Genomic DNA, 17823 nt, shown 5'->3' on the forward strand with positions numbered 1-17823 from the left:
ATGGTATTTGCCATACAAGAGATTAATGATAACACGACCTTGTTACCAAATATCACGCTTGGGTTTGATATCCATGACACGTGCTCTTACGATTCTAGAACTCTTCAAGAATGTTTAGATTTTTTACCCATCTCCGATGACACCTGTAGGCCAAGCGCCTTGTCATGTTCCAATAATGCTGATTGGAAGGCGCCTGTTGTAGGAGTGGTAGGAGCACAACGAAGCGCGTCTAGCGTCCTAGCTACCACCTTGCTAGGCCAATATCATATACCACTGGTGTCTTATCTTTCCACAAGTGATGAACTAAGCAACAATCTGAGATATCCATACTTTCTTAGAGCAGTTGGTCCAGATAGTTACCAAGTTAAGACCATAGTTGATATCCTTCTTCGCTTTCAATGGACCTATGTTGCTTTTATTAACTCAGATGATACTTATGGGAGAAGTGCAAGAACTGAATTTGATACATTGGCTGATATTAATGGCATCTGCGTAGGGTATTCCAAAATAATCTCTCAGAGTTATTCTGCTAAAATGTATGATAATCTTATACAAGAACTTGTCGACTTTCAGGGTGGGTCACATGCTTCAGTTGTGATCTTATTCGCCCATCAGGAGAATGCACGAATGATGTTTTCTGCAACAACAAGAATGCGAGCAACTAGAAGGTTTATTTGGATTGGAAGTGATGGCTGGGGGAATTATGGCAAAGACGCTGTCAATGAAGGGGATGAAGAAGCAGCACTTGGTAAGTTTAATGTGTTTTTTTGGTTTTTTTGCTGGAGGTGTTGTGTGGGGTGGGGTAAATGGCCAATTGCAGCAAATTACCACAGTTCGATGATGGAGATATTTCAGTCTTACGCTTCTTTGGGTCGACATTACAAATAAGCACTATTGGCTCTACTACCGCCTTTGGCCTATTGTATTCTCTTATTAGACAAGAACCCATTACTCTGCATAAAAATATAATTCTAAATATCCCAGCAAACACAAAATTAAACATTTATAAAAACGTTTTAAACAAGGTATATTTTGGGTTTTGGTTTAGGTAAAAATGTTTTAATAACATTTAAATGTCGGGTTATATAAAGGTCATGAAATCGTTTTAAAACGTTTTGTATGAAAACACACTGCAACAATATTTTTAAATGTTTTCGAAATGTCGTTGTAAACATTTTTGCCAAATATTGTGTCAATACTTAAATAACATTATGTTCAAATATTTGCACCCAGCAAACACAGAAATGTTTTAAAATGTTTTTTACAAAATGTTTTAATAACATTTAAATGTCGGGTTATACAAAGGTCATGAAAACATTTTAAAAACGTTATTGTAAATATTTTGGGTAAACATTTTTGGCAAAAATTTTTTCAACCCCAAAATAATTTCAATGGGTGTTCACATATTGTCAATAATTAAGGGGGTACTACACCCCTGCCCAATTTTGTGCCTATTTTTGCATTTTTCTCAAAAATTATAGCGCATTGGTGACAAGTAAGATATGTACATTATAGGGGCAAGGACTACAACTACTGCGCTGAAAATTTCATTTCAGCACAGACAACAGTTGTGGAGTTACAGTCAAAAATGAGGGAAAACCAATATTTGATCAATAAATCAATAACTACTTGTCTTGAGTCACTGAAATTCCAGTGTAGTAACTGGATTCCTTGCCCCTATAATATACATAACTTTTGTTATCAGTGTTTTATTAGTTTTTGAGAAAAATGCAAAAATAGTCACAAATTTATCAAGGGGTGTAGTACCACCTTAACAGTATTATTGTTAACAGGTATTTGGCATTGTCACTTTAAGTTAAAAGCATTTGATGAATTAAAGACAGCAAACGATCAATTATTTAAATTGGTATTCCTGCTTAGCTATTAGATTTATTCGCCAACATAATTGTCTTAACCTAATTGTTTGATCTCTTTCACAGGTGCTTTCACAATTGCCCCCGAATCTGAATCACTCGCTGACTTCAACATCTACTTCCAGTCGCTGAACCCAGATAGCTCCAATAATCCATGGCTACCTAAATTCAACACTACCAAATTGAACGAACAGTCGTCTCACGAAACGCTTGTTATGGATAGTGTTTTCGCATTTGCACACGCATTGGAGAATATGAGAGTTGATTTGTGTCCAACTGAATCGACTGGTTTGTGTGCAGAGATGCAGCCTATTAATGGGGAGGTATTACTTACGCATTTGCTGAATACAAGCTTCACCAGCCTTGTCAATGGAGATATCAGTTTTATGCCGAATGGTGATGTATTGGGACGATATTCCATTCGGTATTTGAATTTCACCGACAATGCCTATAACTTTGTAAAAGTAGGCAAATGGCAAAATGATGTCACTCTTGAAGAAAATATCACTTGGTATACACGCAACGAAATGGGATCGGATGCACCCATATCAGTGTGTAGCAAACCGTGTCAGACAGGTGAAATCAAGATTAGTTTCGACCATGCATGTTGCTGGACCTGCAGTGAGTGCGAAAAACACGAGTATGTTTTAGACAAAAGACATTGTCAATCATGCATAGATCACGACAGTAAAACATTTGGATGGCCCGATGAAAATCGTACATCGTGTGTTAAAATACCAGCTGGTTATAATGGCTGGAAGGCTCCCGTTGTTTGCCTTGCTTCCTTGGGGCTGATATTCACATGTATTATTGTTGGTCTTTATGCTTACAAGCGAGAGAACAAGCTCATCAAAGCATCTAGTCGTGAAATTTCCTACATAATGTTCATTGGTAAGTTTCAAAAGTAAGACTTTATAATGTTTCTACGAGTACGCCGTCGGTTTATCGCAGTACAGGTGCAGTCGGTCTCGGTGTGAGTGAGTGATCTTTCGTCAGGTGTGTCTCCTTCATCAGGACTGGTTAGAGACACATCTGACGAAAGCTCGATCACTTACACTTGGACCGGCTACACCGGTACTTTGATAACCGACGGCATACTCGAAGAAATACTTATTTATATGAATTCCCGTCGAAAAAGCTTATTATATTTATCAGTAAGCAAGTTAAGGGGTGCCAGAGTATGAACATTTGCACAGTATTTTTGTGGGACATAAGAACACATTAGACATAACAAATTGCATTCTGAATACGAGAAATGTCCTTCTGATATTTAACAGTCCTCGAAGTAAAACTTTCTAAATCTACATGTAATGATATGTACTTAAAGTAATGTAGCTGGGATGAAAAGCCGACGATCAATTGAAAATTTTGACCTTTCATATTAAGGATATACATTTTTTTCCAAAAATCTGATTTTTATTTGGTGTTTTAGGGGGAAATCCATATCTTCAATACGAAAGGTCAAAATTTTAAATAATGGTCGTCGGCCTTTCATCCCAGCTACATACACTTTAAGTACATTTCATTATATTTATAAAGTTTACAAGTTTAAAATTTCAAGCTTTAATCATTAACATATAGTACATAAAACGTGTATTATATCGCGGATTAAAAAAAATAAAAATTATTTGATATCAGAAGGACATTCTTTGTATTCATAATGCAATTCGATATACCCCACCCCTTAACACATGATTAATGATTTCCACTTCATAAACATTTCAGGTATCTTCTTGGCATACATCAGCGCTCTTCTTCTCGTCATTCATCCAACCACAGGAGTGTGTTACCTACTACGTATCCTCTCACCAATCGCGACCTCTTTCATCTACGTATCTCTTGCGGTAAAAACCACTCGTCTGTTCCGTATCTTCAGAGCTAGTATGAAGTCAGCCAAACGACCACGGTTTATTCGTCCCAAGACACAAATAGCACTCATCGTAGGGCTTACAGCCATTCCGGTAATGTTACTTTTGTTTTGCACGATGTATAGTCCTATAGCCACTGCCACTATCAGTGTCCAAATAGGTGGCGATAGCTCGTCTATCGTGCTCTGGATATGTGATACATATTTTATGTTAATGTATCGAGCATAATAATAGTCCTATTGTGTTTAATTTCAATAAAAATCGACAGCACTATGCAAATGTTCAGGGCGCGATATAAAGGCTCACCGGTAGGGCCCATCTATCGTGACATTGATTGCACTATAGGGCCTAACTGAACGGGAAGCCTTTATTAGTAGTTCATTTCTGACCAAAAACTGAAAGATCGTAATCGCTTGATATAATTATTGTCTGATTACACGTATTTCTTTGTTTGACCCTTCCTTATGTTGTTTCGTTGTTTTGACCCATTCAGCCATTCAACTAACGATATTCTTTGAATGTGGACACTTTTAAAAATATAAAATGGAAGCTTTAAGAACCTATTATTCATTTAATCCATTAAATATGTGAATACTAAATTCTTTTGTAAATTCATTTTCTTTATAATAAACTGTTTCATTATTTTGATATTTAATTTCACAGTTCATTTGGACCATCATTTGGATAGTTCTTAACGTACCGGAAGTGAGTGGAGCTATGCCTCAAGGGAATCAATACTACCTAGAAATCACGTGCTCACATAGCGACCAATGGACGTATGGCCTCATAGTGTGGAATATGTCTTGGGTTCTCGTGTGCACAATACTTGCAGCACTCACCAGACAGCTTCCAGAAAATTATAACGAGTCTAAATTTATCACATTCTGTGCCTTCTGTTCCCTTGTTGTTTTCCTGGCGTTTTCGTCAACATTTCTGGCAATATCCCATGACAATGCTTACAGTATTGCCGGATATTCAGCACTTGGGCTCATTGTAAATACGACGGTAGTGCTGTTCTCATTATTCGTTGTGAAACTTTACGCCGTCTATTTTGTCCAAATCGAGAAGTGGAACGTGCAAAGACGAGCATCTGCATCGGTATCTTCTATTTCGAAGAGACACTCCAATGGAATCAGCAACGGTGGGTTTGCTTCTGAGTCCCCCGATGGTGACGCCCCTGAAGTATCTGGCAATGGAAGAGTGTCATCAAGGTCACGGGATTATTCTATTCGTATGAATCATCCGGGTAACAACAATTCAGATTTTGCCGCCGAAAATCTATCGGAACCGAGAGACAATTCTGACTCGAGAGCGGGAACTTCATCAAGGACAAGCAATGATTTTGATTCGAATCTAGCTATAGGAGAATCAAGAATGGGTGAATCTAACTTAACCGATGATCACAATCGCAAGCATAAGTCACTAGAGCTTATAAACGAACCCAGTTTAAGTAATGATATGGAAGAAAGAAGGCCCGCATCTTTAGTGATGTTGAATGATCTCGACATTAAGAAAAGGAAGGAATTTCCATATAATAGATCAGATAGTGCTTTAAGCATTAACAGTATACATGAATTGCCCAGTGAAATCGAAATATCTGCAGCTGAAAATGTATAAACTTGTGTACAACTTAAAAAGTATGTAAATAATGAAATGTATAACACTAAATAAAAATAAATCAATGTTGAGTAAAACGGGAATAAAGCAACAAACTGAGTAAGAGCTCAATGTTGATTAAATGTTACTCAAACTGGGTAAAAATTTAATGAATATTGAGTTCCGTTTGACTCATTTTGTTGCCCTGATCCCTTTTTACTCAACATTGAGTAATTTTTACTACTTTTTATTTATTTAGAATGTATAGAGTGTATAATTCTGAGTACTTTTTACAGCGTTGGGTTAAAATGCCTTGAGTGCACTGGTTCAACTGTGAACAACTAAACTGTTGGTTAAAATCGTTAAAATTGTTATTGTCAAGGGAGTGTTCTGTATCATGATTAGTTGATTTTTTTTGGTCTTTGCATATTTTTATTTCTCAAAAGGATTCAAAACATTTATTAAACAATAGTAAAAATATAAGAAGAGTCCAGCTGTAAAAAAAATATTTATCATAGAAATAATACTATCAGACTCTCGTTTTACATACATGTGAAAATCCAATCAAATAATGAAACACACAAACACAAAAATCACAACAACAAAAAACAAGAACAAAGCACAGCACCCATGACAGCAACAAATCACAACAATATAAAATGAATACAGGTGAAGTGAAGCATGACGGCATTCATGAAGACATGTAAGGAGATCTATGAACACATAGGCTGATTACTTTTGTAGCATGAAATATGAATGGCAGTAATAAATTCAGGGGGGGTGCAAAAATATATACAAATTTTGTTTTAAAGATGGATAATGAATTATTAGTTGAGTTGTTCATAGTTGAAGCGTCGTAGAATACAAAATATGTAAATATTGAATGTTTATGAGTACAATGGTAAGATTTTTTTAAAGAGGTGAAATATGGACTTTTGAGTTGAATGGAACAGTTCATATTTCACCGAATGAAAATATTCTTTCAATTGAAACATTATCCATCTTTAATGCAAACATTCAATATTCGTTTTATATAACTCATATAAGAATTCTTTTTCTTCCACTTAATTTTAAAAACAAAAAACACTAGAAAAACAAAATAAATAAAAAAATATTACAAACTGTATTTATTTTAGAAGCGATACCCATACCTATAATTGGCGAGTCGAGGTAGTCCCCCGTGCGAGATATACTCTCGCGTCTGTCAGCGTTGCCGTGGTAGCTGCGCGTGAGTGCAATGGAAAATGGACTATTGCACTTTCGCGGAGTGTAATAGTCTTTTAGTACCTCCAAGCCGTAAATAGTATTTTTGACAATGCCTTCCGCGTGCGAGCATTTGATTGTCAGGAAAGTCATTGGGCGTCTTAAGTTTCTTTATAGGCATTCAAACTATCTCAATCAAACCCTTCGCAAAAATTTGTGTGCTGCTCTCATACAGTGTCACCTTGATTACTGCTGTTCAGCATGGTTTGTTGGTATCAGTACCAGAGCTAAACACACAAATTACAGATCACCCAAAACAAAATAGTCCGCTTTATTCTAAATTTGTCTCCCAGGACCCACATTGATCAGTTGACTCGTAACTCCATTAAACTTCTAAATTCTCAGGACCGTGCTAAACAATTAAGGCTTAACCACGTATTCAACATCTTCAATGATACTGGTGCACCATACCTCAGAAACAACTTCATTAGAACCTCAAGTGCTCATACCCATCGTACCAGATCTAGTAATTTTAATTTCTTTGTGCCCAGAGTCAAAGGTATTGCCAACAAGTCCTTCTACTATAATGCCATCTTAGATTGGAATGACTTGCCGCCTCAAATTCAGTCCATAAGCAACAGGATGGCTTTCAAAAAGGCTGTCAAAAAACACCTGGCTGATAGTGCTTTGAAGCAGGAATCTGCAGAATTTATACGTATGTAGGCTTATGTCCAAATGTCTCTTTTTTTTCTTTTTTCCTCCACGTCCACAGCCATTTTTTTGTTTTGGGACCCCATTGGAAATAAGCCTGCATACGTAGCCAGGCTTTTATGGGCTATCCTTGCCTTGCAACTTTTGGTGTTGTGGCGTGTATGCCGTTCCAATCTGGGATGGCATTTCGTGGTTTGTGCACATTTTATTATTGTTGTTAAATTTTGATGCATTGTACTTGATGTCTTACCATTTTTCTGTATTTTTGTATATGTTGCAATGCTAAATAAAAACTAAACTAAACTAAACTAAACGGAACAGGTAGTGATAATCTGCTTAGTGCAGATTGGTATTTTATTTTACTTGAGAGCATAATAGAAATACATAAAGACGAATAAGGCGCCATGATGGAAAGCTATGGAAGGTCAGGTCGGGTATCAAAGGTTATTTTAACTTCAAATACTACTTGTGTTTCACACCTTGCCTCTGTCACGTATTTCCTTCATATTATTGACCTCAAGTCCTAATTTTGACTTTGCTATTGCAAAATGTCATTTCATATCAAATTAGTAGACTTTCTTTGAAAAACATATCACTGGTGCCTGATGGGAATACCCGTCCGCCATTTCATTAAACTGGATCGTTTTCGCCTGGTTTGTACCCAGATGTACAGGGGCGCGCTATACTCTCATTGAACAGGCAAAGTTCGCAAAACTAACAACGTTGTTATTTGCCAATATCAATTAACATGATCCAAGGGGTCGAACATGAATTATTCATAACGGATCGATAACTGGCCTCACTAACTGGTGTTCCAGGACCTGGTAAGTCAACATTGAAAAAGTTGACCTTTCAACGTACACATTTTGCATAATATGCATGCACGTGTTTTAACTAATAAATTCCATGATATTGTCTGCCCGTTTCATGTTGTCATTTTTGTCATATGAGGGATTAGATATCCCAAAATGGTAATTTTTACGATTTGTCTGTAAAATTAAGAAGTGTTGAGGCTCTAATTAACATAGGAAAAAATTCATTGGAAAAAGTCATGTTAAAAGGGTAAAATTATATGGTAATTAATATGCATGTTTACCGTTTGGTTGCCAATTGGACCCCTTATCATACCTTATTCTTATAAAAGCTAGGGGTTTCTCATGCTGCCCTCCATTGTTGACTCTGAGCAAGCCCACAGAGTCAAAATAGCTTCAAAAATGAAGATAGACTAAAAATCCATTTAAATGTTCAAAATCTAATTTCAACAATCTCCAAAATGTAGCTCTAAATTACACTCCCTACAGACTTCAAAATTGGCAGAAATATGCATTATATTATGATCGAGACAATGGACATCAAATTCCATAACAGGTGCCCAAACAAAATACTAGAGATCATATGCAAAAAATATCAAAGTGTTTAATTTTGCCTTACCCCCTGTAGGACTCAAAAGTAGGTCCATTGACTAGATCTTTTCGAGAACTAAATTTTGACACCTCAATCAACTTCATAGGACATTCGGTTGAGGAGCTATATTTTTTGAAAGTTTGACCTTCAACGCTAATTAATTATACAAATTAGCTAATTAATTATGCAGATTAGATGAAAAAAATTTATATTATATTCATATAGACTTAATATGAAGTTGATGTAATATTCCCTTCATATATTTTTGTCAATGCTGGGAGCCAAGTAACATTCTGTCTGCTTAGTGCAGATTGGTATTTTATTTTACTTGAGAGCATAATAGAAATACATAAAGACGAATAAGGCGCCATGATGGAAAGCTATGGAAGGTCCGGTCGGGTATCAAAGGTTATTTTAACTTCAAATACTACTTGTGTTTCACACCTTGCCTCTGTCACGTATTTCCTTCATATTATTGACCTCAAGTCCTAATTTTGACTTTGCTATTGCAAAATATCATTTCATATCAAATTAGTAGACTTTCTTTGAAAAAACATATCACTTGGCAGGTGCCCAAACAAAATACTAGAGATCATATGTAAAAAATATCAAAGTGTTTAATTTTGCCTTACCCCCTGTATGACTCAAAAGTAGGTCCATTGACTAGATCTTTTCGAGAACTAAATTTTGACACCTCATTCAACTTCATAGGACATTCGGTTGAGGAGCTATATTTTTTGAAAGTTTGACCTTCAACGCCAATTAATTATGCAAATTAGCTAATTAATTATGCAGATTAGATGACAAAAATTTATATTATATTCATATAGACTTAAGGGCGTACTACACCCATATACTGGTTTGATTGGTCTAAATAAATATTTTTTCATTTATAGCTAGGCGATATATGCACGGATCATGTGAAATAAAAAAAATATGAAAAAGAAGAAAAGAAAAAAAGTGCTTTTAAACAATTGTAGTAAGTCATTTTAGCCCTATATATATTTTGTTTACTGTATCCTAGTTACTCAGATGCGTGTTTCATAACAAACCATGATTTATTCTATTCAGCATGTTCAAGTAGGGTACATGAATAGAATACATTAAATCCTTTGTTATACTCTCTATAGAAAATCTAGTGGTGCATGCAAAATATATAAACACTTACACAATGGATGTATAGTCATTAGTCAATAATATTATAATGTGTTGTTAGGAGAAGAAAAGGCTATTAGGTCACCGTATGTCAGGTTATAGGTCAATTGGTTCAGGTCAAATTTAAGCATCAATTTTGAATACACATGTGAGAGTTTGTGATATCATAATGAGGAATAATTTTGATATTCTGTCTTTAACTGGATATATATCGAGAAGTGCAAGGTGGATATACTAATATACCTTGGGATGTAAATGGTGAGTACAGTTTAGAATGCCTAGTTGAGACGGATTTCACAAATAAATATAAAATAGTTACCAAAATCACAAACGTTAAGCTTACGGAAAACTACCCAATATGGTGGTATAGGTGACAAGAAATACAATTTTTTCAACATTGCTGTAGTATGGTTGTGGTAACCTGTTACCTGTGGCTTAATTAAGTTTCAGTGAAATAATGTCGCAAGTTAAAAATACAAAATATAGCTCAACATTGAAAATAGAAGCATTTTAACCAGTTCCTTTTTTGATAGTTGTGGAGCACCAAGTTCATGAAGTCATAAAAGAAATCAGGAACCACTTATTCCCATTTTACATATCAACTTTATTTCCCTAACGTGTTAGCAACACATATCCAAAATTTTAACGAAATCCGTTGATAGTAAGCTTTCCAAAATGAAGTGAATTTAAATCATCAGTGATGTACCACATTTTGGCTTCTACTTTTAAAAGCATGTAAGCTACGTTGATACCGATGCCACCAATAAAACGAGAAGATTTGCCCCTTCATTTTGCATACCACTTTGTCCAATTTTTTTTTGTAATTTCTTCACAAAATGCAAAAAATGCAAAAAAATCAATGGGTGTAGTACCCCTTAATATGAAGTTGATGTAATATTCCCTGAATAATTGATTTTATACGGAGGTAAAGAAATACACAGTTGCCTGCAAGCCGTGCACCATACTCCAAATACTTACGGTAAATTTGAATAATGGTCACATGTTGACATATCATGTGTTCGGGAAATCACGTGGCAACATTTTAAGATTTCAGACTTGTTTACTAGTTAAATTGTCATTTGTATTATTGATTATTTATCTTTGTTAATTAATATCTTTTAAATGCTGATAAATCGTGGTAGGCTACCCATATTATATGTTAAATTCAATGTTTTATGAATATAATTCTACCACGCAGAGGGGGTCACACAGCATAAATTCACACTATACGATTTAGCTAGATTTGGAGCTCTGCACTTCAAATTCACGTCAATTTCAAAGTTTATACACTTAATATATTTAACATAATACTTATTTTTTGTTATAACAAATTGGAACACGAAATATACTAGCTTATTACCTATACAGAAAGGGGATTTATACACATTCACTCAGCAATTTGACATGCCTGGCGCATCAAGACATTCTCTGTCTGGATAACATGACTGTCGCCCTCAGTACGTCTGGGCACAAATTTAAATAACAATACGCTATTTACATATGAATGCGGCCTCATGCTAATTTCTAGTGACGCTTCCAGGTATTGTTCTATGGTGATAGTAATGGAGGGGTGGGTTGTATGTTTGTTTGTGGGATAATGATTTTTTTTAATATTGTACCTTGATGCATAACGTATGTGAAATCATATTATGAACAAATGGTTTTACATACTGTGTGTCAGGACTGTGTGGATAACATATACGAGCAGGTGCACGTGTATATGTGTATATATTTAGGGCAAAAGGCCTCAACAAATTATATTTTGTATTTTTTGGGTTTATATGTATATGGGTGTGTTCATTCAATAATATAATCGTATCATTCTCACTCTAAATTCTATGATAACAAGTGAAATTTGAATAATTCAACTCTAACCCTAACCCTAACCTTTATCCTAACCCTAAATCATAACCCTAATCATAACCCTAACCCTAACTCTAATCCTATTAGTATTTCGTGCTCTCTTACAAGATAAACTAGCAAAAGCTTAAATTTAAGAATATACCGTAATAAATTTCATAGTCTTACATAATACATTTCCATGTTCTTACAGAAAGTTAATAAAGAACATTTTTTAGAACACACAGTTCCAGTGGCCGAAAATGTCTGTAACATACAGCTCTTTTTTGTGTACAGTGTATTTACACCACATGCTCAGTATAATAATGCAGTTTAATTTGTACATATCAAATGAAACAAAAAATTATCCCTGCTGCTGAAATGGAATCGCCCTCGTGATGTCACGCGATGTTTCCATGGGAAGCCAATTGGGTGCCTTGTTTGGTATCAGACGGGCCAATCACAGGCAGCCTTGCTTAGAGCCGTCGGTGGCCATTTTGTTAGCTAAGGCCATTCTCTGTCAGTTTTTCAGCAAGAACGGATGCAGAAATTTTTTATTCAACTATAAGACAATGAATAGGCCGTCACAGCTTACAAAAAAGTGGGTAGTGGTGAAGCCTACGGATGTGGACACAAAACACATCAAGGATACCTCGAATATGAACAACTGGAAAGAAAAAAAGCAAGTAAGCTTACAGTTTACACCACATCACATCACATGAAATGAATTGTGACGGTACAATGAACAGTCTGGAGTTGTTTGTATAACATGTATAACTCGATAAAACTTTCGTGGTCGATTGTCTAAACAGTGATCTGAGGAAGTCATGCATGTACGAGTACTATTGATTGGGATTGCCGGACTGGTGGTATGGAATAATTCTAATGTGTGGAAATATTGTAGGCGATATCTTAGCGCTATTGCATTTGTCAGAAGAGAGACTTTATTTATCCTATGCTTGTAAGCGGTGGCAACAGCCGATGGCCAAATAGAGTATTGTATTTTGCGTCAACAGTGAATAACACGGTGAGAAATTTGCTTTCAAAATTGTCAAACATGGTCGTCTACATGTATAGGCCTACATGTATGTACATTACTAACATAGGCTACTGAATCACGGCAGTATATAGCCGGGGGGGTCACTGGGTTATCAGGGTTTTTGACCTCATAAATAATTATAAATCATGCAGGTAGGAGAATGGAAAATGCTTGAAATTAAGGGAAAGCAAAGTCGAACCATTTCTATGTTCATCATAATTATATTAGGCAGTCTGCAGGAACACAATCTATTTCTGTTCTGGTTTGAAATTGAAAGTTGTATAACAACACGGTTCAAAATTTTTGTTCTGAATTGGAAAATCTCTCTTGGTATTTAATAGCCATATGAGTGAATTTAGCACATGTTATCATCATGGGATGGACACGTGATGCTTTGTTGGTAAAATTATAATAGGCCTAGTCATATGAGTGAATTTAATTGTCAATTTCAATATTTTGGCAACATGGTTCAAACATTTTGTTCTGAATTGGAAAATCAGTGTCTTTGTATAATAATAACCATATGAGTGATTTTAATTTCAATCCGTTTAGCGCAATCATGATGGGCGTAGACACGTGATGCTCTCTCTGGGTAAAATTATAATAATAGTCATAATATGAGTGAATTTTATGGTCAATTTATCGCAATCATCATCATGCCCGTAGACGCGTGATTCTCTCTTGGTATATAAAAGCCATGTGAGTGAATTTAATTGTCAATTTCAAACTTTTATACGCAAGCATCATGACGTGGACACATGATGCTCTAATTTTGGAAGCCATCCGGGTTTTCTATTTGGATAAAACGAATCACAACAAAAAAGAGTAACTTCAACGCTATCGTCTATGTCGTCTATGAAAAACAAAATGGCCTTTAAAAATAAATAGATAAATAAATAAATGTTAAAATATGAATAAAAAATGGGTTTAAATATGTGTTTTTGACCTTTATTACAAGTTCAATCCAAGGTTGTCGGAGTTCAAATAGATTAATAAAGGAGTTGAATTGTGGAATATATTGGATGTCATTTATAGACAGGCATGAATTATACACAAAGTAAAAGGGCTTTTGCTGGCAGAATTTGCTTCTCTTTTTCTGTCTTTTAATTCACTGCAGGTCATGTGGTTACTTCGAGACAGGTGGTAGAAGGAGGACATCTTGCGGGATCTGCAACAGAAAGCCCGTAATTACCATGCCTATGACAGTGGATGGAGTATATTTTGAATTGTAACCTGGCTCTATGGGGAGGAACGATCTTTGTTAGAGCACAAGCATGATGGAAACGGTAACTTCTCTAATGGTGAAAAATTTTATTGTGTATAACGGCTAACTACATTTAGAGCATGTACAGATAATGAAGAATCTTCATCTACATTAGATACATTGTATCCTTCAAATGGAGTATTGTTGCACCTCAATATGGCGAGGAGGCGCACCAAAATGCTAGTTGTGAACGGGAAGATTATATATTATACAGTTCTTCACGCGAGTAAAAAATAGCATAAGCAATTATGGAAGCTGTATGCTAACAAGTCCATGTCAAAATGCTTCTACGAATGGAGCTGCAATAAAGGATAGAAGAAGATCATTCCATAGCTTGATGGAAATGCCAATATTTATTTTGTACCACTGATTGGGCTTATATTATTCTTGGGCAATATGTCCATGTCAAATAATACAAGAAACAGATGAAGGAAGCGGTAGCAAGAAAGGATAGAGGAAGATCATTCCATAGCTTGATGGAAATGCCAAAATTTATTTTGTACCACTGATTGGGCTTATATTATTCTTGGGCAATATGTCCATGTCAAATAATAGAAGAAACAGATGAAGGAAGCGGTTGCAGGAAACTGCAGAATTATCTTGGTGTCATCAATGGACCATTTTAGTGATAAAATGTCAAAAATGCTTCTACGAATGGAGCTGCAATAAAGAGGAAGATCATTCCATAGCTTGATGGAAATGTCAAAATTTATTTTGTACCACTGATTGGGCATATATTAGTCTTGGGCAATATGTCCATGTCAAATAATACAAGAAACAGATGAAGGAAGCGGTTGCAGGAAACTGCAGAATTATCTTGGTGTCATCAATGGATCATTTTAGTGATAAAATGTCATACATTAAATGCTGAAGCGATCTGAAGGCAATTGAGTGGATTTATCTCGGAGGAGCTAATTAACCAAACTCGTTGCTGCATGAATTATCTTTTAGGTGTCATAGCACATCCGACAACTTGACTTTTGCTAGTTGGAGAAATAACGGCAAACTTTTGCTAGTTGGAGAAATAACCCCAAATTCTATGGGGTAGAATTCAAATTGAAGTGAAATATCGGTCATCATATCAAACTTTTATAGATGGTCATATTAATAAATCAAGGGAAATTTGTGTATTTGCAGGTAGGGGTGCGCAGGTGCAGAGTCCGAATAAAATTTATTTACTGGGGAAAAATTATTCATCAATTAAATTATTGCAAATTGGCAATGTTTTCAATCAAATTACCTTTTACACTATACGTTTTGTCACCTAACTATTCTCCGACACATGTTGGGGGTAGTCTGTTAACATAGGCAGAAGGAAATGCATATAATATATTACCTATTGTTAATGGCTAGTCGAGCGGTTATTGCCAAATTTGGTAAAACAAACCTGCATTGTATAAGGCAAATAATTTTTTCTGTATCTATCAAACAAAGACTGGATCTTCATTATCATCAAGTTAAACATGTGTGTGTGATTAAATGTTGTAATAATTGTATCTATCAAACAAAGAGAATAATTTGTCATTAATTGAATTACAGTATCATCTATTATAGCATACTTATAATTTCACCGCCTCGTAAGTTTCGCTTATAGACTGTAGGTAGTTACTAACAGAGGCATAAGGATATGCATATAACATATTACATATAGTTAATGGCTACATTGAGTAGAGTGATTATTATGAAATTATAAAAACAAATTCATGGTAAATGATTTCCTATTCGTATCTATCAAACGAAGTCCAGAACTCTTGTACATTATTATTATTTTTCATGGTTTTAGTATATTAAGGTGTGTATATGAGTTCTATCATGCGTATTTTTTATGTATACTATTTTGTTCAGCATGTAGGCCCTATTTTAAGATTCTGTGCAGCGCCGCGCCTTGAGGATGTTTTTACATCGTGGGGCGCTTTATAAATCCCATGTATTATTATTATTATTATTATTTCTTCGTTCCAATTACGGCAAATTAACCTTTAAAATTGCAGTTAAATTAAACACCTTTTGTCCCAGTAGATATTCACTGATAGACCAGGGGTAATCATTTAAAGAAGCAAAAAGAATTTCATATAACATAATTAATTAAAAATTCAGAAGGAAGGAAATTCAAATAATTCAAAACAATCCTTTTGAAGTTATAATAGTCAGTGGGTTTTGTTGTTTTCTTTTCGGGGTTTTCTCGTACGTGAATGTACCAGATGGCCAAAACAAAGCATTGGCAGGCATTCTTTTCCACTAGTACTGCATAAGAATGCTCACTAGGTAGGACTGTTGATCCAATCAGTCAAGTTAAATCCTAAACTTTTTAGCACCAACATTCGTCACCACCAACAATGGCAGGTTTATAAGTTGGGACAAACTATTTTAAGAACACTATAATGGAGATCACAAACAAGGAAGGAACGACAGCCAAGAGCTCGCCTTATTTGTAAAGCATAAAAATCTCGAGGGGGGGGGGGTGGTTTGGCAATTTCCTTGCATGTGATGACAAGGAACTTGGGTGGCAGTTTTGGATCATTTTTCTAAAATGATCGATTTAATGTACAGAATTATACATGTACTACATTAATAAATTCGATTTAGTAGTTCCAATATCCGGAGGTATCTACCTACTGGGTATTTGGCATGGGTATATTTACCGATGTCCACTATGTAATCTGAATATGAATATAATAGGAAAATGAGAAAGGTATCAGCCATTTAATTTCTTTTGACGCGCTAGATGACTGCCTAGCGAATTCATGTAAGTCCGCGGCATTTTATATTCTCTCCATTGGTATTATGGAGCTTTTTATTTCCTCCTCCGAGGAGATATCGTGTAGAGGATTGCCTAGCGAAATATTTGTCCATTGGTATATGGAGCTTTTCCTCCTCGATAAGGAGTTGATCGCTAGATGAGTGCCTAGCAAAATAGTTCCCAGTGTGTTAAGGGGAACTCTTGGGTTATAGGCGCAACAAGCTTCCCAGTAATTGTTGGGAGGCTCGGTCGGGTATTTACTCCGTTCGAAAAAGTTGTCCAGAAATCATTATTATTTGGCTGATTCCAGGAATTTTCTAAAAACATTGCTTGAATAAATTATGCGTTCTTTCTGAATGGCTGACCAGAGGCCCAAATTTTGGCGTATGTGTTTTCGTCATTTCAGTGTCTGGGGATAATGCAGTTTAATTTGTACATATCAAATGAAACAAAAATTATCCCTGCTGCTGAAATGGAATCGCCCTCGTGATGTCACGCGATGTTTCCATGGGAAGCCAATTGGGTGCCTTGTTTGGTATCAGACGGGCCAATCACAGGCAGCCTTGCTTAGAGCCGTCGGTGGCCATTTTGTTAGCTAAGGCCATTCTCTGTCAGTTTTTCAGCAAGAACGGATGCAGAAATTTTTATCCCACCCACCACTCCCCATATGTCATAATTGATATCTGTTTAAAATTGATTTCAAGAGTTTGATAGTGTGTCATAAAATTTGAGTCTCGCAGTAGTGAGACAAGTACATATAAAGTGTCGGTCTTCAAATTAAAAGGTAATGAGGAATGAGATGAAATACGAAAGAGAAAGGAAAATATATTCGATTGAGAGTTCTTTGAATTTGAATAATATTCTAATTACATTGAGGTTTTTGAGTTACATAGGAGTATGACTATTGTATACGGGTGTGAGAGTGTGCGTGGGTAGATCACGTTAGGTTCAATTTCTATCTCAGCAACACATTCTATTCTGTTGCGCAGTTGTATTTTCTGAAATTCTATTTGTATATGTGTGTTCACTCTAGTGTGTCTTCAGAAGCATTAACAAAATCGATACAATTGGTACCACTTTCAGTCTTAGGTGGTAATGCCCTTCAGTCTTAGGTCGAGTAATTTTATTTA

General features: G+C 35.6%; 2 protein-coding genes across 2 annotated transcripts in view; both read left to right on the forward strand.

The window, feature by feature from the left end:
- On the forward strand, positions 1-5441 carry LOC140157603 (metabotropic glutamate receptor 2-like). The gene is made up of 4 exons (XM_072180842.1): positions 1-748; positions 1941-2765; positions 3600-3835; positions 4406-5441. Exons 1-4 carry the CDS (start codon positions 1-3, stop codon positions 5357-5359), a joined length of 2763 nt encoding a protein of 920 aa, XP_072036943.1. The 3' UTR covers positions 5360-5441.
- A 1742-nt stretch (positions 5442-7183) lies between these two features.
- LOC140157604 (metabotropic glutamate receptor 2-like) overlaps positions 7184-17823 on the forward strand; it is a 114288-nt gene continuing 103648 nt past the window's right edge. The window contains 1 exon segment of the mRNA XM_072180844.1: positions 7184-7256. Coding sequence (XP_072036945.1) covers positions 7184-7256 — 73 coding nt within the window.

The sequence above is a fragment of the Amphiura filiformis genome, chromosome 7 (assembly GCF_039555335.1).
Source record: "Amphiura filiformis chromosome 7, Afil_fr2py, whole genome shotgun sequence".
Classification (NCBI taxonomy): domain Eukaryota; kingdom Metazoa; phylum Echinodermata; class Ophiuroidea; order Amphilepidida; family Amphiuridae; genus Amphiura; species Amphiura filiformis.